The sequence below is a fragment of the Xyrauchen texanus genome, chromosome 8 (assembly GCF_025860055.1).
Source record: "Xyrauchen texanus isolate HMW12.3.18 chromosome 8, RBS_HiC_50CHRs, whole genome shotgun sequence".
Taxonomy (NCBI): Eukaryota; Metazoa; Chordata; class Actinopteri; order Cypriniformes; family Catostomidae; genus Xyrauchen; species Xyrauchen texanus.
Genome location: NC_068283.1, coordinates 25,846,070 through 25,874,007, shown reverse-complemented (window position 1 = coordinate 25,874,007; position 27,938 = coordinate 25,846,070). Strand labels below are relative to the sequence as shown.

The following is a 27,938-nucleotide window of genomic DNA, read 5'->3' as shown; positions in this document are numbered from 1 at the left end:
ATGTTCACGCGAGAAGTGACACACATGCGACACCCAGAAGAGCAGCACTGTTTACAACTGAGTAAGAGAAACCCTGTACTGAAGCTTCATTGGTTTTGGCTTCGATCTGTATTTGTATCTATGCATTTTTCACAATGGTGTTTTTGTGCTTATCCTGGATGTTTCAACTGAGAGAAAAATGTGAGATTATGTCCGTAAAATGCCATCATGAATACATCACACAAGAGACGCGTGAACTCAGCCCTCTCGTCACATAAATGCACATATTGCTGCTGACAGAAAGCGATGATTTATAGTTAAAAAAGTACTTATATATTTATATTTTTCACACCAAAAGTGATCGTGTCACTTTAGAAGACATTAATTTAACCACTGTCAAATGGATGATGTTTATGCTGACTGTCTGTGATTTCTGGAGCTTCAAAGGTCTGATCACCATCAACAATCATTTTAAGGACCTACTGAGCAGAGAAATTATCTTTTTAAATTTGAAACAAAATTATGAAACGTATGCTCTATTATGACAATTACAAATTTTAAGGCTGCTCTGATGCTGCATTTAATTTACGCAGAACCGAAGCAGCTGCCTTTGATACTAGGGGCTTAGGTGGGTCAGAGCAGGCTCATTTTAATCTGACTTTTGTGTGGCATTATGTGTTAACACAGAATTTTTGAGCAGGCACAGAGAAGGCTTAACTTGCTTTTGTGAAGAAAGCCTTTAAATAATCTGTTAGTGTTTTCCACTGCCACTGCCACAACAGTATAAGTGGAAGTGATATTCAGATACCTTCAACTATCCTCTTGTCACCGTCCCAGAGTGCCCCTCGTCCACCAGTCCTCTGCCATCAGAACAAAGTGCCTGCCTCTGCTCACTTCTCTATCACCTCACACACGGAACATGACAGTAAGCCACTAAATTGACCATTGTACAATTAAATCCACTCTAAAGCCACTGCGCATTGGACCACACACTTCCTCAATGAGTCGGCCCACAGGGTGAGATGAGTGTGTGTGTGTGTGTGTGTGTGTGTGTGTGTGTGTGTGTAGGAGTTTTGTTTTTCTTTGGAGAATGACCTGTTTTAATATATAGATCTGCCTTCTTGTTTGCTCCTGGATGTTCAAGTTTTTCATGTGTTTCTCACAGAGACCAGCTAACAGATAGGGTTGTCTCTAAACCCATCAGCGAAATGCAGGACCGCTACAGAGGTCAATCAGCAACACAAGAACCTTTGGTTGAACACTATAGCATGATGCAGGTGAGATAAAGGGGCTACACATTTAGTGTGGTCTTTTGTGTTTAAAATATATACAGCACTGTGCAAAAGTCTTAATCACTTATGATGTTTCACAAAAACATTTATCTTAAGATAGTTATGTATATCTTCGTCTTTAGTGTGTCAAAAGGAAATATACATTTTAGAATCCCAAACATTACTTTTGAAAATAGAAAAGATTAGAATAGAAGAACAGGGAGCCCTGCAACAGATGTCATGGTCACCACAGACCCCCTACTTAACATCGAAGTCAGTCTGGGATTAAGTCAAGTCAAGTCATTTTTATTTGTATAGCGCCTTTCACAACACACATAGTTTCAAAGCAGCTTTACAGAAGATCAGGTATTAACAGAAGATGAAACTGTAATGTTGTGACAGGGCCTAATACGGGACCGGGTGTGTAGGATCACGACCCGGCCCCGCCCTCCGCCCTGCCACAAATGTATATAATGTCGATGAATCATCATTGTGTAATTAGATAAAATACAATAGTTAATCGTGTTTAAAAATAAATAATTAAATAATAATTGTATTAATAACCCCAGTGAGCAAGCTGAAAGCGACTGTGCAAGGAACACAAATCTCCATAAGATGTTGATTAATGGAGAAAAATAACCTTGGGAGAAACCAGACTCACTGTGGGGGCCAGTTCCCCTCTGGCTAACATCATTAATATAATGTAAATATTACTTATGTATAGTTCAAGTCATGGTTTAAAATGATTAAACTAAGTAAGTGTTAAGGGTCAGTGTTTAAACATTGATTTTGTTTGAACTGTAAGATTAATGACCAATGTCTTTGAAGTCCATCCTGGATTAACTGCAGAAATTCACATAGATGCAGTTGTTCGATGAAGGCTTTTGTTGGCAATTGATAGTCTATGTATTCTATTATAAGAGTGTAGTCCATCAATAGACGGATGCTGTCAAAGATCAGTGAGGTGCATCACCTGGCCGGTAATTTCGGTGAGGTTCAGTGAGGTCCAAGGTTCAGACAATGGCATATGAAGTATCCCATGTCTTATGGTTGGAGTTGGTGTAAGTTCATCCTCTGAAGTCCATCATAAAAGACTGAAGTGATGTTTAGCTGGCACCGGCTTCATTAAGTCATCATCACACACCGACACGTAGCAGTGGAGTCTGACACCAAGCAGGAATGGAGCTGGATCCAGCCGGTTCTTGTGACCTCAGGATAGGAGTCCCGGAGTTGAGGAATATAGCATGGTAGAAGGTCACTTAAGTACTGCAGAGCTAGACCATTCAAAGCTTTGTACGTAGTTAACACAATTTTAAAATTAATAGGAAATTTAACAGGTAGCCAATGTAACGATGATAAAATGGGGCTAATATGATCATATTTCTTGGTTCTCGTTAGCACTCTGGCTGCTGCATTTTAACCCAATTGAAGTTTTTTTTTTATGATCTTGCTGGACATCCTCCCAGTAATGCAATACAATAATCTAGTTTTGAGGTCATGAACGCATTAATTAGTTTTTCGGCATCAGCAACAGAGAACATGTGCCGTAATTTTGCATTATTTCTTAGGTGGAAGAATGTTGTTCTACAAACACTGGTAATTTGATTTTCAAAAGGACAGATTGGTATCAAATATAACACCTAAGTTCTTCGCTGTTGAAGATGATGTAACGGTACATCCATCAAGAGTCAAATTATATTTTAGTATATAATTTGAGTTCTTTGGTCCGATATTTAGTACCTCTGTTTTATCAGAATTGAGTAGAAGGACATTTCTGGCCACCCAATCTTTTATTTCATTGATACACTCTGCTAATTTGGAGAATTGTTTAATCTCATCAGGTTTTGAAGAAATGTAAAGTTGTGTATCGTCGGCATAGCAGTGGAAACTTATTCCATGATTCCTGATAATTCCCATGGGAAGCATATACAAGGAGAAAAGCAGAGGCCCTAAAACTGATCCCTGTGGCACTCCATATTTTACTTTTGTTTGGTTTGACAATTCCTTGTTTACATAGACAAAGTAGTTGTGGTCTGCTAAATAGGACCTTGACCATGTTAATGCAACTCCACAAATGAAATTATAATTCTCTAGCCTATTCAAGAGAATGTCGTAATCTATCGTGTCAAATGCAGCACTAAGCTCTAAAAGCACTAGAAGAGAAATGCAGCTGCGATCAGATGATAAGAGCAAGTCATTTGTAACTCTGATAATTGCTGTCTCTGTACTGTGATGAGGCCTAAATCCTGACTTAAATTCTTCGTATATACTATTTCTCTGTAGAAATTATCATATTTGGGAGGATACTACCTTTTCTAGTATTTTTGACATAAACGGGAGATTTGAAATCGGTCTATAATTAGCCAGTTCTCCAGGATCAAATTAACTTCTTAATAAGCGGTTTGATAACTGTCATTTTAAAGTTCCTTGGGACATGTCCTAAGCATAGTGAGGAGTTAATAATATTAAGAAGAGGTTCTGAAATTACAGTAGATACCTCTTTTAAGAGCTTAGTTGGTATTGGATCTAACAAACATGTTGTGGCTTTTGATGATTCGACAAGTTTTGTTAGCTCTTCATGACCTATGACAGCGAAGGATTGAAGTTGCACATGAGGAAAATTATTAGACACTGTTTTCTGAGGTGCTATGACAGATGATTGCATAATTCCAATTTTATTTCTGATTATTTCAATTTTATCTGTAAAGAAATTCATGAAGTCATTACTCTTGTGCTGTGACATAATATCTGGTTCAGTTGAGGCTTTATTCCTAACCAATTTAGCCACAGTACTGAATAAACACCTAGGATTGTTGTGGTTATTATCTATGAGTTTGCTAAAATATGCTGACCTGGCAGCTTTTAGTGCCTGTCTGTAGCTACAGACACTAGACTCTAGTCTAGTCTTAGCATCGCTTATATACATATATAAGCGATGCTAAAAAAAAAAATAGCAGGCTACAAACACAGACTCTAGCTAGGTGCCAGCAGCAACAGGTAAAATACATGCAGATGAAACAGTAGAAAAGAGGAAAAACTTAAAATGCTGTAAAATTTCAAAGATATTACTATGAACGTATGAGAATAAGAATAAGCAATGCTAAGCAGCCTAAGCAGGCTACAAAAAAAAAAAAACACTCATGCAGCGTACCGATTAAATGAAGAGAGAGAAGCAATTGAGACAGCCTAAACAGATAGAGGAACTGTGGCATATTCTCCAAGAGCTTGAAACATCCTATCTGCCAACAACCAAGAAAAACTTTCTGTGCCTTGGAGAATTGGTGCTGTTTTGTGTCATATTCCTTGTTGTCTTTTGTTTTTGTGCTTTTATGTTGGAATTTTTGTTTAGTTTCCTGTTTCCTGTGTTAGTTTTGTAGTCCTTGTAGTTTTATTCCTTGATTCTCCCTGATTGTTTCTCATTCGCTGATTGTTTCCCCAGGTTTTCCTTGTTTTCCCTTGTGTATTTAAGCCCTTGTTTTCCCTGTTTCCTTTGTCAGTTTTTGCATGTTTTGTCTATATTCTGTGCTAGGTTCCCTGTGTTTTTCTTTTCATTTATTCTGAGTTAGCTTGTTTATTTTTCAGTTTAATAAAGATGAGTGTAGATCCTCATTCCTTGCCTGCCTCATCACATTTTGAAGGCAAAGGTAGTCACATCAAATATTGATTTAGCTTTTTAATGTTTACTGGACTTTGCATGATGTTAATTGATAAATGAAAACTATTTATGGCATTATTTTTGAAGACATCCTTTCTTTGCAACATTTTTCACCAGTGCTTAAAACTTTTGCACAGTACTGTATTAAGCACACATACATAAAGGGTCATCAATTTAGAATAAAGAGTGAAAAAATAGAATAGAGTGACATAAAACTAAACTAAATGTATGTTAAGGGACAACTGTACACTATAAGTGGGCTTAGGGAGGAACATGAAGGTTCAAGGAGTGCTGGAAAAAGATATATATTTTTTTAAATGGTGGGAGAGGGGAATTTAAAACATCAATGTTAAAAAATGCTAATTCATGCAAAGTTTCTAAATGGATAGCTCTCAAAGCCATAAGGGTTTAGCAGCTCTCAGCAGACAGCAGCTTTATCTCCATCTCCACCGCAGCTTCTGAGCTGATGGAATGACTCATACCTCTCTTGATTTTAATCAGGAACTATATACAGACTGCCTGGATGTGGCTCAGACGCTGTGCGACAGCCAGTCCATGGTACAACCAAGACCGACATTAAGCACTTTAGAAGGTAACCTCTACACCACCAGAGGGCAGTGTAAATGCGTGGGTGGATCAAGTGCCATTTTTAGTCTTAGACTAGACTACTGATCTGAAGTCAGCAGTGATGGCATCTGAAAATGTATGACTGAGGTCAAAGGGTTTACAGATTTGATCCAATCTCTAGATATATGTCGAGGGTTATGCACTAATTTGGGTAATCTGCTCTCTGACTGGATCCCATTAGAATGAAGTATCCACTGGAAGAACTTCAGGGGCAATGTAAATCATTGTGATTAATTTGCTGTTAATGCTGTGAGTAGCTCCTAACTTTGATCAGCATTTGTGACTGTGCACCCCTATAGCTGCAGACCAGATATCCTGCATTTGTTTGATCTTTAAGTTTGCACTGGGTGCCATTTGTGATAGGGCCTTTAAATGTAGTCAATGGCAGGCGCTTGTGCAGAAAATGCACACAGAGGAGGACCGCATCAGCCTGGCGAGAACATCTGGGCCTCTCACGGACTGTGCTGATGATGAAATTTGCTTCACGCATACTGTGCGCGGAGCAATCCGCAATGCGCCGGCGGACAGCCAAAGTATACTTTTGGCCTTGAGTGTGCATTATCAGATGTTCTAAAACAGGGTTTTCAAACTGTGGTCTAGGTACACCGAGGAGGTTGCCTAGGGGCTCCGCAGAGAATTTCAGAGAGGAAAAAAGGTAAAACAAAAAGTGTTGAAATGTTACTGTTTTATTCTGCTTTCTAATTATGAGGGTGGAAGTCATGTGATTAATTGATATTGTTTTATTCTAATGACACCCATAGTTTTTCCTTACCGCTGTCACATTTAGCTTGTTTATAGGTGTTTGTAAGACAATATTCTCTGTTATGCTTTTTTATTAAACAATATATTGTGAAAGCTAGGGGTGTACAGCAAAGCTGCTATCTGTATTTATATCTGTATCTGTTCATATGACAACATTTTCCCTATCTGTCTCTGTAATCGGAAAGAACCTGTTGTGGGCGGGGCTTAAACCAGAAGTGCGTCAATTATTAACAATAATAATAACGATAATAATAAGCATTGTTATTATACAATTATTATTATAATATATATATATATATATATATATATATATATATATATATATATATATATATATATATATATATACAGTATATATATATATATATATATATTATTTATTTTTTTTCTTACCTGATGAAGCAAAATTTGTAGGCTACATTAACTGTGGAATACATTGTGGTTTCTCCTGGTATTTCAGATATTAATATCTGCATGAAACAGAATTTTCATTTGTCTGTGCCTGTATAACAACATTATTCTGAAGGCAGGAGGTGCCAAGCAAAATGTGAAATGCCAAGCATACATTTTGGAGTGAATAATAAATACAAATTAAAATAAAATCAATACAGCCTACAAACAGGTGAAAGTCTATCAATATTTTGTTTTACGATAGGACACCATTATTTTGTTATAATAATAATAATAATGTTACATTTATATAGCGCCTTACCAAAGTTCAAAATTTTGCACAGTTTAAAGAAGAAGAATAAAAAAGATGGAGTTTCAGTTTCTTCTTTTTACATAAGGAGGAATATTGCGAATAGATGAATAATCTATGGAGCATTTAAACATTTATGCAGCAATTTTTTCTGAATATTTTTCTGAATAAATTCTTAACTGGTTAATAACCTTAATTGTTAATGTCAACTTTCAGACAGATAGACGAGCTCGGACATGTAATCATCACTTCAGGTAAATTTAGGCTATAAATAAATACATGAATCACATGTAAATCGTGTGATACATTAACATAGACATTTCAAGAAGTGGAAAGTGTATACGATGTCGTATCTTAGTTAATATTACACTTGACAAACTCCAGATGCACAAAATTAACAGAGATCGCAAACGGCCATCTGATCTGAAATCACAACGTGTGCATTCATAAGGTTTACACTTAAGAAATATTGGCAGAACAAATTCATACATTCTTTGTAATTTTGGATGTTTATTTAAAATGTCTTTTTATCCTTGTGCTTTTTGGATAATCGGTCATACAAATATTTTTATATTATTCGGATGAGTCCGTTATTCGTTTTGAAGTCATTATTCGTGCCTTTCTGAATAAGATATTCGGATTCGAGCACATCCAAAGCGCTAAATATAATTCATTAGAATTGAATTTAAGTTTATACCTCATATCATTACTCCAGCTGTGGGTTGAAATCAAACACACAATCAACTTAAAACAAAGTAAATATCTTCTAGATTATATTTTAATAAATTATTTTGGCTTTAGTAAAATGACTATATAAAAGCTAGTTATTTAATGGAATACTCCTGGTTCAATTCAACTTCAGCTCAATCAACATAATTTGTGGCATAATAATTTTTTTAATAATTTTTCTTTTAAAGAAAGCAAATATCGAGGTTACAGTGAGACACTATGCAATGAAAGTGAATGGGGCCAATTTTTGGAAAGTTTAGAGGCAGAAACGTGAAGATGATAATTTTTCTGTTAAAACTAGTGTATTATTTGAGCTGTAAAGTTTAAATTGCCCTCCTCCTTGTCACACTCTCTTCATAACATATTTATGTATGGCAGTGCATAACATATAGGGAATGTCTCTCTTTGTGCATATTGTTTTAATAGGTAAGACTGCCTTTGCCAACTTCATAGTTGAGGTGAACACAGTGTCATCTTTGAGAACAATTTGTTTTAAGAGCACTTAAACGTTCTTCCTGTGCTATAGCTGGTAAGAGGATGTTCTTTTATTGAGAGAGAGAGCAATGGTATTACATGAGTGAAGAAGTTTCCTATGCGTAGGAATGAAGAGCTGTATTCTCAGAGGACCCACAATCTCCTAAATGTGTTTCTATTGACAAAGTAGGCTAATATGTGAGCTAAGTGAATGGCTAGCACAGTGATAAGCCAAGAAGATAATGGACCCCAAAGCACAAGTACATGCCGGCAGCCTTTTCTTTTGCTTTTATTCCCCATTTGCCTCCTTTCCCAGTATCTTTCTTGCCAATGATATTCCTCTTTTTCAGGTCAGATTTGACTCCTTGCTCTGTCACAGATGCAATAGCTTTAATGGAACCCTTACCAAGAGTGGAGCTCACAGCCGACTTCCTGCTCATAAAGCTCCATCCACTTTATCATGTCAACCTTGGTTGCATTGCCTACCTCTGCCTTTGCCCCACAGGGGTAGAAAAAGTCTGTATATGGCCAGTTTTACTGTACCCGTGCCTGCACCAAAATGTCCTGCCTCTGATTCTGCACAAATTGGGATGAAACAACAAAAGGAGAGTGGTAGAGGTGTTGGTGGACATTTTAGGAGTGCCCAAAATATATGGTATATGGAAGAAACAAAATGTCTTTGGAGTAGGAAAATAGACAAAATATGAGGATTGTTTGATTTTAAAGCCTGCTATAATAATAATAATAATTAAAAAAATAAATCAGTATTTTTTTGAATGTCATTCTTTCCTTTGTCACTCAAAGGGTCAGTAATACTGTTATAGAGAACAAAAACATGTTAAGAGTGATTGGTTGAGATATTATTAACATATTGATCTGGAATGTTTGTGTGTGTGCCTGTTTTTTCACACTGTGCATTACTTAACATGAAATGCTTGAGTGCATCTGATGTGAATATTACAGGGAGCATACTAAAAAAGAGGGAAGCCCAGTGCAAAAGTGAGACAGAAATATCGCTGATGAGCCAGTTGGCTGCACACACGAGACAACCCAAGGGGTTTGCATAAACTCTACCGTACGCAACTTGTGAAAGAAGAGAGCCCGAAAGAAAACAGAGAGGGAAATAGTGGAAAACACGAAGAAGATTTGGCAGAATACTGCAGATTAGTCTGAAATTTGTTCAGTTTTTCCACCCACTTGCTCTCTCGACATTTCACCCTCCTCCCCCAGCTCTGCCTTCGGCAATATGCCAGAGATAGAGAGTGAGTGGATGACTGATTTAAAGCCATATTTGGATGTTGGGTGGATTGAGCAATAAGCAACAGGTGAAGGCAAGGAGTATGAAAGGGAGGAGGCCAGATTTGTTTATTAGAGAGCCATCAAGAGCTCAACTAACAGTAGAAAAAAGGGTTAATTCTAATTAATGAAAGTTTTTTGTCTTTGATAGATTATTTACAGTCTGATAGAAAAGTAGCGCCAGGTAAATACTTTAAAACAAAATGTCCACTTGCAAGAAATCTTTGAAATCTTTTTATTAAAAAAATTTTCCTTTTCTTTTTGAAAATTGTGATTTTGATTGAGATGTTTCCAGATGTTAAGGGCTCCCTTCTGGATGCTATTTTATTATTATTTTATGTTTCTTCTTTGAATATTTAATCTGTTTCTGCACAATTCTGAGTTTGGTCTGGTGGTTGTCCAAATTTGTGTAACTTTGTTGGTTCTCTCTCACTTACAGACAAAAACTGCATCATCTTGTTTGGAACACAAGAGGGAGAAATATGTATGTATAGAATGATTAGAGCTCAGGGCCAGAGTGTTACACTGGTAATTTATGACCTCTGATGACACCCACTGACCAAGGTAAAAATTCACCCTATGAGTGGATGCAATCTATATATGGTTATGCCAGCTTTGACACTTTCTATATAATGTTCTTTTTTTTAATTATACAAAAAAACATAAAATTTGGACTGAGCATTGCTGTGGTTCAGGTAATGCTCCAACAATTCTTGTGACCCAATTTGTGACCAAAACAGAAACAAATTTTCACATTTGGGTCCCCTTTTTATGTCTCTAGTTTCCTGTCATTACAGCTATATTTAAGCATGACTAACGCCATCTACTTCATGCAATCTACCGGCTTGGATGAGGCACTGTCTATAGACGTCATCCCGATTCTGTTTAATATGCTAAATATATGTCATTTAAAGGAATATTATGGGTTTAATAGAAGTTAAGCTCAATCGACAGCATTTGTGGCATAATGTTGATTACCTAAAAAATTTATTTTGACTCGTTCCTCCTTTTCTTAAAAAAAAAAAGAAGCAGCAAATATCAAGGTTACAGTGAGGCACTTACAATGGAAGTAAATGGGACCAATTTTGGAGGGTTTAAAGGCAAAAATGTGAAGCTTATCATTTTATAAAACACTTACATTAATTCTTGTAAAAACTCGTGTTTTATTTTAGCTGTAAAGTGGTTTAATGTGTGTTGACACATTGTCATAGCAACGAAGTTGTAAAATTGGCTTTAACTTTAGAAGAGGTTTGTAAGTGATTCACACAAATGTCTTGTTTACACGCATATTATGTCTTGTGGTTATACGTGTGAAAAATGTAGTATTTTAACGTGTAGGCCTAGGCCTATGGATTGGCCCCCTGTCACTTCAACGGTATACCTGTAAGTGCCCCAGAGTTGTTATTTTTAAAAGAAAAGGAGGGGCAAGTATTTATTTTAATTTTTGTGGTAACATCGTGTCACTAATGCTGTCGATTGAGCCTACCTTGTATTGAACCCGGAATATTCATTTAATACATGCTAAACATCACATTAGCCTTTAAAAACGCCGATGACAGCGAAAACACTTGAGACTGGAAAACGAAAACAGTCATACGTTGTGATTCGTGGAACATTTCCGAATTTTGGAAAGAATCTGGATATCAGCACTCGAGGAACGCTGCTCAGATTCGGGGACGGAAACTAACTGTTGTGTTATAGACGAACACCGACATACACAGAGGATTTCAAACGTAATTATGTTCCTTAATTAGCTAATAACAAATGTTTTGATTATTATTAACTCTGAATTATAATACAAATAATAACTATATAGGCCTACAAAAAACGTGTTTTAATATGCCGTACAAGCATATAAATAACGAAATGTCCTTGGCGTGTAGATGGTTAAATGACACAGGGTGGGGTTTGAGGAGGGGGCACCAGCTGCCACCTTCCCCTTTAAAGAGCTGAAGGGAGGGAAAAACACAGAGGGATCCCATGTCACCATTCCATTAAGGACTAAATTGCATGGAAATACTGATTTGCCTAAACAAGAACATCGATTGAAAATAGAGAGGGATTAAATAATAGAGACAGTTTAAGGAATTCGATTTCGTGGTGCTTGTTCGGCATTAATAATTTGATTCAGGCATCTCAATCTGCATCTAAAGACCGGGTTACGTTTATTTTAACACCGGACAACGGGAACAGGTGAAGATACGGAAGCAAGAATGCTAAAAATGAGAAGAAAGGGATAGACTGCTAATTGAGTGAGTGCATGAAGATAAAATAGAGAGAGAGAGAGAGAGGTGTTTCCCCGCTGCTAGTGTCGGTTGATTAGATTGTTTTGTTTAGGGAATAAAAGTAATTGATTAACACAAGCCTTATTAAGTCACAGACATGCAAATACAAGAAAAAAAAACAAAAAACATTTGGATGACAGTAACACTCATGTATATAGCGTGAATAATTTATTAGCGGGTCAAGGGCAGAGGAGGAATATAGGCGATAAATAAAATATATATATTTTTCTGATGCTATTTTTATATCACTGTAGGAGCGGACCTGCGCACCATCATAGCACAGTGAAGTTGCGCTGTCTCGAGCTGGCAGGAAGCAAGGACATATTACATTATTCATAAACTAGCCATTTTTACAGAAAAACCTTAGGGTTAGGCATTCAGCACAGTCGATCGGGCCACACGCTGTGAGGATCACTCCAAAACATACTCCATTCCACGTATCATTTTTGTGCAGTTTGTGCGTCCATGTGTGTGTGTTCAAGAACTCGCACACTGCACGCACGCGAACCGAGCCAGACCCAAAGCGAGTAAGTATTTAACATAGGTGTTTGTGGTGTGTGTGTGTGTGTCTGTGTCGTGACTTTGTGTACAAGTGACAAAATATCACTTCTATTCAAAATGTTTCTGTCTATTTGTCCGGTGTGCTGAGGCAAAGCAGGCCTGCACGCTCTGCCAGTCAATGGACTCAACAAGTAGCTAGTCAGGTCTACTTTGTTTTTGCCACGTAAATATTCTTCCCCTTCAAAATGTGTGTTTGAAGGTATTTCCTCACGGCGTGGAATTGTAATCCGTAACACACCATTTTGTTTACCAAAATATATGACCTTTTCATGCCTCATCCCCCACTCACACCTCAACTTAATGGGTAAAGGCATAGGTGTGTTAGTCCTCTTTATGCCATTAGACAACTCCCTCTTTCTCCTCTGAACCAGTTCGACAGCTCTTCTGTATTTCAAATGTGCACTCAGTATTTTCTGATCATTAAAAAGTTTTACTCCCAAAGAAATTAACTGTAATTGTAAAACATATGTTTAAAATCAAGACCACTAACAAGAGATGGAGACTCTAGTCATTTTGGTAAGCTTATAACAACTGTTTTATTCTACATGGAGAGGGTCCCCTCATGAGGGCTGCCATGTTTGGATCACATGACCAGCCAAATCATACTTGTTTAATCTCCTTAATCGCCTTGTTATTTTATACATTAACTCATTGGTTAAATTAATCATTGTTAACTGTAAATGGTAAATTTCTACAATGACATCTGTAATTGAAATCTACTGTTTGAATGATGCTACATCCAGGCCCCTAGGTGTCAGCGTAAGTCCAAAATGACACACACACATACATGCATATATATATATATAAATACAAATACTGAGTGCACCTTTAAGGGACTCCGTGTTCTCATTCCATTCACTGCATAAGTATTTTGTTATAATGTTTTTTTTTTTTTTTGCATTATCTCTTCCTACCTCATACCACATTTGTCTGTAATCAAGTACAAACAAAACTCTACAAAGTAAACTGCTGTTGAATGTAGACGGAGATGTTGTTTCCTCTCCTTTTTCTCCCATTTCTTCAGTGCCATGTCTCATGATTACTTCTTTCCCATTTTTTTTTCTCATTTTAACATCACACACAACCTCTTTTAGTTTGTTCCTCTCATGTTGCCTCGTGTTCTGATCTCTCCCTTTCTCCCCACCTCCATCATTCACTCACACCTCATCAGCACTAGCTGAAATGATTACGATTTCCCTCCATCCTTAAAACTGATAACATGATCTTGCCTCCCCAAAACATACAAACCTGCCAACCAGTCACCTGAAATGACATCCCCCTTTCACTCTTTTTTTCTTCCTCTGTTTTTATGTATTTATTACTTTTTTTTTGTAACCTACTCCATTCTTTCCCACTGCTTAGAATAGTTTCCATCAAGTTCATGTGTGATTTGGCTTAACACAATTATATCCCATCTCTCTCTGGCTTCAATCCCTGAGTACTTAATGGGAGACTATAAAGGGATGGTAATTAACCGGAGAGGGCACTTTTATTAATTAGGCTTTAACGATAGCTGAAGCTGGGATGGAGGGAGTGTGGTTATAACTATCTTAAGACTACTGTTAGTGCTAGATATAGGAAAAAACTCATGCACGTCTCAGCGCTGTCACTGTAAGATGAGTCCTTTAAGCCCCTTTATTTCTCTCTCTCTCTCTCTCTCTCTCTCTCTCTCTCTCTCTCTCTCTCTCTTTGACCTGAAAATAAAGAGTTAGCCTTTTGAAATAGGCTTCTGTTTGCAACAGTCAAAGTTATGATTCCTTTCAAAGCAGAGGTCAAAACCTGATTGATGACCTTCAGAGTAAAATGTAGTGTGTGTGCAACTGTGTTTGTGCAGAAGTCTCTAGCACAGAATCATTTCATATTTAAAGTAATGAATTGTGCTGTTGCGCCAATGTAAATGTGTCTATGTTTTCTGTGTGCAAGCGTGCTTGCACCATTAATTTGTTCAGTCTTTCATTTTCTCTCTGCTTACTATTATTCCACAAGAGAAGCCAATATGAGCAGCCCAGTTGAGTGTAGCTTTGTGCTCACAAATAAAAGAGAGAGAAAGGAGGGATTGCAAAAGCCATACCAATCACTGGCTCAGGCACCCTGTTTGAGACTGAGATAATACCTTTTTAATTCATCCAAATCAGTGACTGATTTGAATTTGTGAAGTAATTTCAACTCATTTAAATGTAGTTAGACCTAAAAAGGGACACACTCTCATGTACAATATATCAGCTAAAGAACAGATGGTTTGCACAAGGCATCCATATCTCAGACAGAAAAAGAGAGAGAGGGGGATGTACTGCAGTATTTTGTGGTTTGCCGTTACACCTTGAATCCTCTAGGTGGCTTTTGAGCACCACTGAGCTTCATCTGCAGTGGGATACCGAGTAGAAATATCCAAGGCACCTACACTGCACCAGACAGAGAGAAAGGGAGATAGAGTGAAGGTGTAATGCAGACACACTACAGCATACAGCATGAGAAAAATGACATATACCTTTCTAAAACTGGTTCAGTTTAAGTTCTTCCTGATTATAGTGCATGCATTTAGCAACTCTTTATTACATTGCTTCTATCAACTGAATATTTCATAAATGTAGGTGCTTCATTTACCTTTACAGCAGTCATTCCTGCATCCTCGGTCACATTCCCCACAGTGGCTGTAACCTGTTAATTCCGTTTTTCCTTTCTCATTGCCATTTGTCGTCTATAGTGCTGTTGTCTTTTATAGGCATCTCTGTCCTTACAAACAACCCCCATCCCATCGGACATACACACTTAATGTACCCCTCCACATGCACACACAGTGATTTCCCTTTTTAGTGGGAGCCATTTTTGCTTTGTCAGCACACATTGTACGTAATTTTCCTGGTTTTTCCAGTTTTTCCTATTCATAATTTATTTATCCTTTTTGTGGCTCTTATATTATTTATTTCACAACAGGCTTGTCATGCTGTATTTAAACACATGACCAAAATCTGAACACATGCCAATGGATGAGCCAGTGTTGCTATTTTGGGCTGTTCAAACAAATAGGGCAATATTTTTTAGCACATGAAAGCCACAATGTTGACACTTTTCAGAGAAATAAAATCATGAATGGCTTTAGTAATACAATATATATGTAGCTACAATGAGATTCGATATAAGTAACTTAAATGTCAGGTTATTTTGTGTTTAGTTTATCTCCATTTTAGGCCCAAAATGTTTGCTTTATGACATCCAGTATACAATATTGTCTTCACCTTTGCATTTAATAAAATGCTTTTGCATGAATGCCTGCAAATTTAGCCCCAGGACATCTTTTTCGCTTAAATTTCTGGTGGTTATGGAAAAAGTTTAACGTGTCAGTTCTTAGCTTTTAATGATGAGCTGAAACATGTGCACTGTCCATGGTGCTGATAGAAGTCTTAGTGTTCTCACACTCCCGTGTTGTTTCAACAGTTAATTATATAAACAGGAGGACAAAAGGGAAAGCTAAAGAAAGCATGAGCTGAGGCATATAGACAAGGCTTAGTTAGTGTGGTAAGCAAGTTAAGATATAGGAGAGTCAGTGTGAGAGTCCTGAAAAGAAATGCAAGAGACAGCACAGCAGAACATGGGAGTATTGCTGATTTGTCAATGAAATCTGACCCCATGAGTGATAGAACAAGGAAGAAAAGGACAAAACAGAAAAGACAGAGGGAGATTATACATTCCCACACTGTAAAAAAAAAATCCTGTTAAATTTACGGTAAAAAACTGGCAGCTGTGGTTGCCAGAAATTCACTGTAAATAAAAGGTAGCCACGCTTTATGGAATGTAATTTTGATGCCTGTATATTTTATGGTGCATTACCGTTTATATTATTAAATTATGTAAACTTAATACTTTAACATTCTGAAACTGTAAAAATCGGCTTTTCACTTTATAATGTATTGTTACTCACCGTAGTATGTACAGAAAGGAACATGATGATATGAAGTTCATCAGTAGTGGCCTTTCTAAGAACAATGACCAATATATACACTCACCTAAAGGATTATTAGGAACACCATACTAATACTGTGTTTGACCCCCTTTCGCCTTCAGAACTGCCTTAATTCTATGTGGCATTGATTCAACAAGGTGCTGAAAGCATTCTTTAGAAATGTTGGCCCATATTGATAGGATAGCATCTTGCAGTTGATGGAGATTTGTGGGATGCACATCCAGGGCACGAAGCTCCCGTTCCACCACATCCCAAAGATGCTTTTTTATGTTGAGATCTGGTGACTGTGGGGGCCATTTTAGTACAGTGAACTCATGGTCATGTTCAAGAAACCAATTTGAAATGATTCGAGCTTTGTGACATGGTGCATTATCCTGCTGGAAGTAGCCATCAGAGGATGGGTACATGGTGGCCATAAAGGGATGGACATGGCCAGAAACAATGCTCAGGTAGGCCGTGGCATTTAAATGATGCCCAATTGGCACTAAGGGGCCTAAAGTGTGCCAAGAAAACATCCTCCACACCATTACACCAACACCACCAGCCTGCACAGTGGTAACAAGGCATGATGGATCCATGTTCTCATTCTGTTTACGCCAAATTCTGACTCTACCATCTGAATGTCTCAACAGAAATCGAGACTCATCAGACCAGGCAACATTTTTCCAGTCTTCAACTGTCCAATTTTGGTGAGCTCTTGCAAATTGTAGCCTCTTTTTCCTATTTGTAGTGGAGATGAGTGGTACCCGGTGGGGTCTTCTGCTGTTGTAGCCCATCCGCCTCAAGGTTGTGCGTGTTGTGGCTTCACAAATGCTTTGCTGCATACCTCGGTTGTAACGAGTGGTTATTTCAGGCAAAGTTGCTCTTCTATCAGCTTTAATCAGTCGGCCCATTCTCCTCTGACCTCTAGCATCAACAAGGCATTTTCGCCCACAGGACTGCCGCATACTGGATGTTTTTCCCTTTTCACACCATTCTTTGTAAACCCTAGAAATGGTTGTGCGTGAAAATCCCAGTAACTGAGCAGATTGTGAAATACTCAGACCGGCCCGTCTGGCACCAACAACCATGCCACGCTCAAAATTGCTTAAATCACCTTTCTTTCCCATTCTGACATTCAGTTTGGAGTTCAGGAGATTGTCTTGACCAGGACCACGCCCCTAAATGCATTGAAGCAACTGCCATGTGATTGGTTGATTAGATAATTGCATTAATGAGAAATTGAACAGGTGTTCCTAATAATCCTTTAGGTGAGTGTATGTACAGACATTGCTCAGTCTCACTCACACAACCACTAAACACCATCAGGGAAACACATGTGAATTTAAATAATGCAACACACTAACATCAAATATAAAACATAGAACACCTGAATGTAGATAAGTGATATTAAAAATAAAAAGAAACAACTATTCCTATAAAATATAATGAAATGTGATGGGTAACGGAGGGAATTCTGGGAACACCCGATTATTGTTTTTTTAATGTTTTTTTACTGTAGAATTTTTACAGTCTTTTACCATTAAAATTATGGATATTTTTTACAGTGCAGCTCCTTATTTCCAAAACACGCATTTCAATTGGAAGGAGGAAAAGTATAACCAGGAGTGTTGACTCATTTGTTTCACTGCAGCTAAACAGTACCATTCAGTTTTTCCAGGACTACTCACTTTCAAGTTCATAATTTAGGTAAAAATGCAAGGTGCTACTTGTAAATGGTTGTTTAGATGAATACAAACCTTCTTAATGTAATATTTTTATTTTGAAGGTTGCAAACATACACAATCAAACCATTAGAATTTACTTTCTTTGACGCCAGCAACACAGAGGATAATACTGTACATGCATTGTACTGAATGGTCTGCCTAATATTAACACTGACCAGAGATAGATAGGTAGATAGAGAGAGAGAGAGAAAGTGTAAGAGTTAATGCTCTGCAGTCTTTTCTCCCTATTTTGTGTAGCTCAGCAAATAATCATTCTGCCTTTAGCTTTTCTCGCTCTTCCTCCCACCATACCTCTCTCTCTCTCTCTCTCTCTCTTCCTTTCACCTCTCTCTCTCTCTCTCTCTCTATCTCTCTTCCTTTCACCCTCTCTCTCTCTCTCCATTGGATAGGTTGAGAGCATGATGTAGGGAGGGAATGACTGTGAAGCATTCAGTCATTTTCATCTCCCCTTTGCTGTAATTGAGAAGAGTGTTTTAGTGAATTTTGGGACATGGGAACAAAATGATGGTAAAAGAAGGAAAATGAAAGATGGGTGGGAATTACAGAGGAGGAGAAGCCTTTTTTTTTTTTTTTTTTTTTGCTGAAAAGGGAAGCCTTTTAATTATGTAACACTGAATGTACATTGAAGCCCCTCATTAAAGATGTACATACCTGACTCCATGTTTGTGTGAATGTATGCTTATCCCATATTGTTGTATCAACATTCTTCTGACTTTGTAGATTTGCACATTGTTTTACCATAGAGTTCAAAAGAGTAAAAGTATCGAAAATATTCAAGTTGCAGCCAAACTGTCATGTAGTCTTCTTAAGACCACCTACATAACCGTATTAGTGTCTGCAAGTTAATGTGATGAGTTGAATGCATCTTACCTTTACCAGCTAGTTGATGTATGAAAATCTGAAAATGACTATATCTTCAGACTTCTCCTCTCTTCTCTCACCTCAGGCTCCTCCTACCCCCCTCCCCTCTCCGTTCTCTGACCAGCTCTCCCTCCCCCTGCTCACCAATGCTCAGTTCGGTGTGTGTCTCCTCTTTCAAAGGGCGCAAGGGTGGGAACAAGTCGTCCAGCAAAGCATGTTACAGCGCAGACATGACTTGTCCGTCAGAGAGCGAGAAAATAGTGATAAACTGCGGGGGGATTCGGCATGAGACTTACCGCAGCACGCTGAAGACCCTACCCGGGACCCGCTTGTCTTGGCTTACCGAGCCTGATGCGTTCAGTAACTTTGACTATGACCCCAAATCCGACGAGTTCTTCTTTGACCGCCACCCCAACACTTTTGCGTTCATCCTAAACTATTACCGCACAGGGAAGTTGCATTGTCCCAACGATGTCTGCGGACCTCTCTTTGAGGAGGAGCTCGCTTTTTGGGGGATCGATGAGACGGACGTGGAGGCTTGCTGCTGGATGAACTACCGACAGCATCGGGATGCTGAAGAAGCGCTGGACAGCTTCGAGACGCCCGAGCCGGACCTGCCAGAGGACGACCCGGCACTTACGGGTGGTGCGGATGGGGACTTGAAGAGGTTGTGTCTACAGGAGGACGGGCGGAACGCCAGCTGGTGGAGTATATGGCGGCCCCGAATCTGGGCGCTGTTTGAGGATCCCTACTCCTCAAAATACGCCAGGGTGAGTCAGTGTGGCATCTGTCTCCTATTAAACTGTATTCAGTGTCAGATGTCCATGTATGTCAAATCAAGTGAACTCGTAGTCCTGTGATAGGCTATGTCTTCATCTAAATAGCTACTTACAGTGTGGAACATGTTAAAAAGTACAGGGAAGTTTGAGGGAAAAACACTCCGGTCCTGTTATGTGGTCTCTCTCTCTCTCTCTCTCTCTCTCTCTCTCTCTCTCTCTCTCTCTCTCTCTCTCTCCTAAATGCAGTATTGTGTCACTGTCCCTCTCTCCTCCAAATAACCCCCTCGCGCATTATTTGGCGTGCCTCGAGTCTCCTCAGCACTTTCTCGCGCTTGGTTGAAACATTTCTCTGACTCTCGTCGAGTCGTTTAAAGCACTAACATCATTCAGTCTCGGTTAACGCATTCTCGTACTCTCCTCTCTCTTCAAGTCCTAGTTATCCTCTCCGTATCCATATTTTCCCCCTCTTTTCACTCCGCCGCCGCGGCAAACGCAAGAACGCAGTTATACTGACCATTTGGAATTTTGGCCACAGAAAAGGGTACGCCGAATGCAAGCTTCTCTGAACAGAAATTTTCATATTTTAAAGAACTTAGCTATACTTGTATAGATAGCTACTTTAATACCGGGGCAGTCATTGCAAATGCGCATTGTGTTTGTCCGTATAGCGGTTAACCATACTGCAGAACGGTAGCTACCTGGCAGACCCCTACGTACGTCATCATGGCATTTACCCAGGGGAGTACACTATTGAGGGTTTGAACTACATATAACCTTCCTGACAGGACACTATTAATTGCAATGCAAATCTTGAATGGTTTGGTGAATTGGTGAATGTTATTCCCTTTCCCGCATTTAAAACATTTGCTGTCATGCTCACAAATTATTTGCTGGCCCTTGGAAATGCATATACAATTAACAGGGAATGTATTCAAAAATAATATACAGTAGCTTATCATTGAAAAGCAAGTCGCTGGTGTATCCCTTTTTTTTTTTTGCCAGTGCAGGATCTCCGCAGTATCCCAGGAATGAGTTTCCCAAGGGTCTTGTCTTTAACTGAATCACTTTCATGCTTACTCAGCACAAGCCCTGTATGTCACTGCCACCACAACCACTTGATAATCACTGCACAGTACCTCTCTTTCACATCCAGACCTGAAGCATGATTTAGAAAGGTTTTCTCTGGGTACCACACTTCTAGAACATAGCCTGCCAAAATCATTTACCTTAGCTCCATTTCTGCATTAATATTTCACTTAAGGTGACTTAACACAGACCGCAGCCCAGTTAGTGCACCAAACTTTTCTCTTTTCATTTCAAGTGTGAACCTTGTGTGTAAAGTGGAGTTGCAGCTTGGACACATTGAAAGTTATACTTCACCTTTCAGGCTGTTTATTTAAGATATTGGTCATTAGATCCCTTAATGACCAGTGGATGCAGGCTTGCCCACTATTCCTTTTATCTGTTCAGTTTTGTGTTGCATCTCGAGTGTATTTGAGTACAGTACTGCTCATGATGTGTTTTAAGGGTCTGCAAGTGTAAGTTACCCAGCTATAATCCTCACAGAGGAGGCAGAGATGCCATCATCGTTTTGCTGCGTTGTCATTGAATGGAGGTCTTTTATCAACCATGACATGCATAGTGTTTTATTAGTGGGCTGCTGTATTGGTGCAGGGCCTTGTGCCGGATTGCTGATCATCACTTACAACCTCTGTGTCCCTTTCACTTGCTGTGCTATAGCGTAACACTGCGGCGTCTCATACTAGCTGAGTGCGCGCTCATTTCTGCTGCAGAGCAACCGAACAACTGGGCAACAGAGACTGTGCCTCAAGAAGTGTGCATTTACGTTGTGCCTGCACGTCTTGGTGTTGGTACAGGAAAATTTGCAGATATATGCAAGCTCCGTATAATCTAGATGTAATCTAGATGCAATTTCCATTTTGAGTACCTTGATTAGGCTAACTGGTAAAAGCACTGATTAAAATAGCATGATTGAGTATCTATTTTGATTTATTGAGGCAGGAATGAGAGCTGAATCGGTCTCCCTATGATCTCTGGATAATTCTCTGGTATGCATCAGATGATTCCATACTGTACAATGTTGGACTGATGCAGCATTACACAAATCTGTCTGATAAGTTAAGGTTTATGTGAAATACTGTCAAAAGCAAAAGGGATATGTTGTTAGTAGCCTAATAATTACAATATGTAAACATAATGACTTTAATATGAAATACAAGCCTATGTAGCTACTTTAAACGCCTTATGTAGATATCCAAGATGGAAAAATTGCCTCCTTATTGGCAAAATGAAAGAATACAGATAACACTTCGACACAAAGTCAATCTACGTTTAACAACCAACATTGATCACATGTATCCTTATAATAGAGAATTGTCTCTACTTTAATTCATTAAACAGAGAGAGGATTGTAACAGCTACAACAAACTCACACTCTACGCATTACTGTTACATTGTGGTATCCTAAAATGTAATAGAAAACTCCAAATAAAATGTCTTCAATGACTGTTGTGTGACAAGCAATTGCTTGCTATGCAGGATGATCGGACTGGCTTTACTGTTGTTCAGCATCTCGAGCACATGTACGAATGTATAACAACCTGCGGGTGCATAGTCATTCACGTGCAAAATCCCATTCGATAGGGATGAACAAATAGTAAATGAACTACGGAGCTCTAGCAGTGTTTCTTAGCAACAGCCCGTAGTCAAAATAATCCCACTTTGCACTGCTCTCTGTATTTTATTCCCACGCTTAAATATATTTGCAGAAAAAGCCTTTAATGAAAGTCACAATTCACCTCGCTTCAAGTAGACAATCCGGAATGTAGGCCATTTAAAAATGTGGCTTTGTGTTTGTCTTGAAACTTGTGTCATTAAATAACTGATTTTACATGCTGTATGTTTTATTATCACCAATCTGCCTCAAGTCTATCTAGATAGCATTTTTGGGAAGCACAAAGTGGCATACGCCTGTAATGTACGGTTGTGTTGTTGCCAGGACAGGTGCAATGTTACTGCTGCAATGTCGGAGCTGTCCAGTGCTGAAAGGCATAATACGTGGTTATTGCGGCCACTTAAGAGAGTGTTATTTCCCGGAGGTTAACACAGCTTTTGCAATAAATAAAAGGGAAGGTGCATTGACAGTCTGCATTGCCAGTGCTTCTTTTCTAATTATAGTAAGTTGCCTTACAATAACTGCCCTTGAGACGAGTTCATCTTACCAATATTAATGTTACAGAATGTGAGCTAAATCACTTTTTTAGGTGCAGCACATGCAAATTTCAACGGTAACACTTTACAATAAGTTTCAATCTCCATAGTTAATGCATTGTGTCATGAACAAACAATTAACAATATTTTATTTACAGCATTTAATAATATTTGTTAATGTTGATTAATATAAATACAAATGGTCATTATTAGTTCATGTTAGTTCATAGTGCATTAACTAATGTTAACAAATACAACCTTTGATTTAAAAAATTTATGAGTAGATGTTGCAACTAAGATTGATAAATGCTGTAAAATGATTGTTCATTGTTAGTTCATGGTAACTAATGTTGTTTACTAATGTTAACAAAAATAACCTTATTGTAAAGTGTTACCATATGCAAATAATTACAGATTTATTGGAAATAAAGCGCAACTCGCCCACTTTTCAGCAAGTCTTGGTTCCGGAAGTATTTTTCCCTTTAATGCTTTCAATGGGGATTTCATAAAATATTTCATAAAACATTTCTAAGTATGGTGAACAAAACAAAAAATCATAAAACACAACAGCAAATCCGAAAGCAACAGAACAAATCAGAAAACACAATGCCAAATCCTAAAACACAACACCAAATGGAAAGGGTAGGTACCATAGCTTCTCACCTGATTGACTGAGTGGATGATACGTACTGTATCCCTTTCTTTATTATTGGTTCACAGATTATTTCAAAATCCATGCCAAAAGCTCACTGACTGAAAAAACGGAATCATTTGGAGTGGTTTCTCACTGTTTAAAACAGAGCAAAAAGACCAAGCATGATAAAGTTCATTTTAGTTAGGATTTTCACCTATGGTAAATATCCACAAACTGTGCTAAAACGCTGGTGATTTCTAAGTGTTAATTCAGTTGAGTTGCGTGTTCTGACTTTAATTTAAACTTAATTTAATAAAAAAATTCAAAAGATTCTGGTTGCTGTAAATTAATAGATTGACTTACATTAGGTGAGACTTTCCCAGTTAGTCCAATTATACGGATACAGTATTTGATTATTTTAGAAAAACATCACAAAAATTGTGTTATTTTTACATTCCAAAGGTTTAAATTACTAATTTTATGAATTTTAGTGAGTTATTTAACAAATATTGATTGCACAATACTGGGAAATATCACATAAAGTAATTAAGCCTGTATCCATTAGCAAACAACTAAAACCTTTAGAATATAAAAATAATATCTTGGTGAATTACAGTTATAAAAAAATGACCAAAATTCTCTAAAATAATTGAGCACTGTATACGTAAAATTAGACATGCTGACATCTAATTAGAATGTGCAAGTCAATTGAATGAACGCTTGGACACCACCAACATTTGAACGCAGTTTGTGGACTTTTTAGACAGTCTGTTACAGACCGTAGAAGGATATCATACCTTAAACAAATTGTATACCGCTCACTGTTTTTGATCTCTGTGGTAGAAAGTGTCCTGTTACTGTTTTACTGAGTGAGAAACCACTCCAAATTATTCAGTTTTTCAGTCAGTGAGCTTTTGGCATGGATTTTGAAATAATCGGTGAACCAATCATGAAGAAAGGGATACAGTATCATCAACGCAGCCAATCAGTCGAGAGGCCATAGTACCTACCCTTTCTGTTTCGACTGACTTGTCATTGTGTTTTCTGGCTTGTTGTGTTTTATGATTTGTTGTTGTGTCTCTGAATTTTTATTTTGTTTTAAGATTTGCTGCTGTGTTTTTACAGTAGATTTGTTGTTTGTTTTGCACTTCATGGACATGGTATCTAAGCCATGAATTAGATCAACCATCTCCGAGGTGAATCATAAGATTAAAAATGTTATTTTCCCCTTTTTCAACCCAATTTGGAATGTCCAATTCCCAATGCGCTCTAAGTCCTTGTGGTGGCGTAGTGACTCAGTTGCCTCCGCATCTGAGACAATCAATCCTCACATTTTATCACGTGGCATGTTGAGCACATTACCGCAGAGACATAGTACGTGTGGAGGCTTCACGCTATTCTTCACGCTATTTAATTAAAAACAATGAAACATATATTGAGGTATAAATTAAAATATATATATATAAAAACACTTTTCAATAAGTTTATATTAATTACCATGAGTTAACAACATTAGTTCACATGAACTATCAATGAGCAATGCTTTTACATTATTTATTAATCTTGGTTAATGATAATTTAAACACATGTTAATAGATTTTTTTTTATATTTTAGTAGAAAAGTTGTACTGTATATTAACATTAATAACACATTATGAACCACTATGAACTCACGTTGAACAACTGTACTTTTTTCATAAATTAACATTAACCCAGATTAAGAAATGTTGTAAAAAACATTGTTCATTGTAGTTCATGATACCTTTTGCATTTACTAATATTAAAAAAAACAAACTGGATGTAAAGTGTAACCATCATTGATTAAAGTTGATTTTAAGTATAGAATCAATATATTTTAAGTTTTTTGCTAAATATTCAGATATGCACAAATATAAAAGTAGTTTAAAAGAGTAGGGAGTCTTACTCCATAATGGCATTCAGAATGTTTCATGGTGGTGGGAATTCACTGCAGAGCTCTTTTGTCACATTTTATTAGCTGCGTTTCTCTGATTGGTGGATCGTTTGGATTTCTCAGCAGCGAAAATGACTTGTATTGTGCTGTCTTCCCACCAGGTATTTGTAAGCAGTTAGAGACACTGAATGGTGAATTGTGGTGCCAAAAATAACCTTGGATGTCAGAACTCTAGGGACCTCTGAAACAACTTGAAAAGTGTGTCGCTCACAACACTTGCGTGCATTTGCAAAAGAATATTACTTCTTGCTTCCTTCTCAACTTTTGATTTATTCATTACAAACACATTTGAAGCACACCCTCAAGGGATGCGAATAGACCATGGCAGCATTCTGTGTTACACACATTGCCTCACTCTTATTGTTTTTTTCTGGATACTTTCCTTTTAACCGCAGGTTAGGTTTTTTCCTAAAATGGTCTTGTGTATGGATCAGGTATCAATTACCTTTCTGTTCCCTGTAATGATAATGTTCATTTGTATCCAGAGTTTGTCTGGCAGTCAGTGGAAATGCTTCTTTTCACATGAGACCTGACCTCTTTTGGCACCCATGCACACACCTCCAATCTGTCCCCTCCATTTTACTCCCTCTACTTCCTACAGCTCTAAATGTAGTATAAAGAAAATGAGGAGATATGTGGGACAAGATCTCGCTTCCTCCTCTATGTAACTATCAGGCCTCCTCTGATGCTCATGTAATACAGCCGTTCTTCCACTAACCCTGCCTGTATCTAATTAAACAGGTAATTCACCTTTCGCTTAATCTACATAATATTGGTCACAAAACCTCAAAGGGATAGTGCACCCAAAAATTCAACTTCTGTCATCATTTATTCACTCCCATGTCGTTCCAAACTCATTCAACTTTTTTTCTTTTGTGGAACACAAAAGGAGATTTTAAGCCGAATGACAGCCTCAGTCACCATTCGCTTTGCACACCTGTTAATATGCATTAATTGCTCTATTAATAATAACAGAGTTTGGAACAACATGAGGGTTAGTAAATAATGACAGAATTTCATGTTTTAGTTGAAGTATCCCTTTAACCGAGGCATCTGGTTTTATGCAGTCTCTCTACAGCACATGTTTTCAGGGCACACATTGCAGCAGAAAGGAGGATCATAAAGCTTATTGAACCAGTCACACCAAGACCAATACATCTGCAAATGAGAGGTACAGCACTGGATGTGCTTGAATCTACAGTCGCAGTGTGCTTTTTTCTCACTGGTGCCGGTGAATGAGTCTGTTAAATTTGCAGCGTATTTGTTTTTACAAGGCTCAGGAGATTTTGTTTGCTTCAGTCTTTTCTGAACACCAGCTAGTCTATATCAACATCCCAGTCAGCTTGTCACCTACTCAAAGGTCAAGTCAGCCAGTGAGCTTGTACTGTATATATGGCCACACATGCAGTCTTGCATTCTTACTTTGAAATTTAAATAGGCATTGACCCTGAACAGGCCAGGGAAGACCAGCCGATGCCAGGACCATTAAGTTGTGAAACTGACTGCAAAGCACAGCAATTACGGCAAACAGAGATCCTCATTCCCTCAAGCACTCATTGGCCACAAGGGGACAGCCTGCTATGAAAAGAACAGCCTTGTGTTTCACCCCTACCCTTCCATTACATACCTCCCAGTGGTCCGCATGGACCCAACGGGACTTAAACTCCTCTGACACATAGACATGATTTTAAGTGTGTTAAGAAGAAATGTTGGAAATAAACTTTTTTTATTAAGGCAAATATTTGCTCCTGAATTAGATTTTCTGGGGCATTTTTATTTTTACCTTTACGAGACCCTATTTTTCCTAAGTATTTTAAACAAGCTTAAACATGTCTCATCTGTTAATCAATTAATGAATGCAAATTTTCAAGATTGAGAATGTTATACCTCTTACCCTAAAATTCCAAACAACATCAACTAATATTTTGTGTTATAATGTGTATACATAGGACTATAATATCAATGTAAAGGACTGCATCAGATGTTAAAAATAAAAAACGAAATAACTTATTATGTGGGCATTTTTTGCACCCACATTTTTGAATTTCTGGGGCATTTTGTCATTTTTGGTGGCATTGTTTGACCCCCTTCATTTCTGACCCTGTTTAGAGGGCTGTTTCAGTTTAGCTTACCTTTAAATTTTATAAATTTCTTCATTTACATGTATGCATTTGGCAGATGCTTTTATCCAAAGCGACTTGCAGTGTATTTAAGGTATACATTTTTTATCAGTATATGTGTTCCCTGGAAACCAAACCCATGACTTTGGCGTTTCTAGCACCACATTTCGAAGTTTATTGTATTCTGTAAAAATTCTTTCATTGTGTCTCATATTACAAGAGAGAAAGAACCTATTTTTGAATCATGGCGCTTACAAAACAAGTTAAAAGAATGAACTTTAGACTTTTTGTCATACTACTGCACACTGATTTTC

General features: G+C 37.8%; 1 protein-coding gene and 1 pseudogene across 4 annotated transcripts in view; both read left to right on the top strand.

Annotated features, from left to right (window-relative positions):
• Window positions 1–9,021, top strand: LOC127648126 (uncharacterized; annotated as a pseudogene).
• A 3,148-nt stretch (window positions 9,022–12,169) lies between these two features.
• The window catches only part of LOC127647551 (potassium voltage-gated channel subfamily C member 1-like), a 91,163-nt gene continuing 75,394 nt past the window's right edge, over window positions 12,170–27,938 (top strand). For all 4 annotated transcript variants that reach the window (XR_007971072.1, XR_007971071.1, XM_052131849.1 and 1 more), the window contains exons 1-2: window positions 12,170–12,305; window positions 18,974–19,658. Coding sequence is in view for 2 of the 4 variants with exons in the window: in XM_052131849.1 (XP_051987809.1) it covers window positions 12,244–12,305; window positions 18,974–19,658 (747 nt within the window). In the remaining 2 variants the exon portion in view is untranslated. The remainder of the gene's footprint in view (window positions 12,306–18,973; window positions 19,659–27,938) is intronic.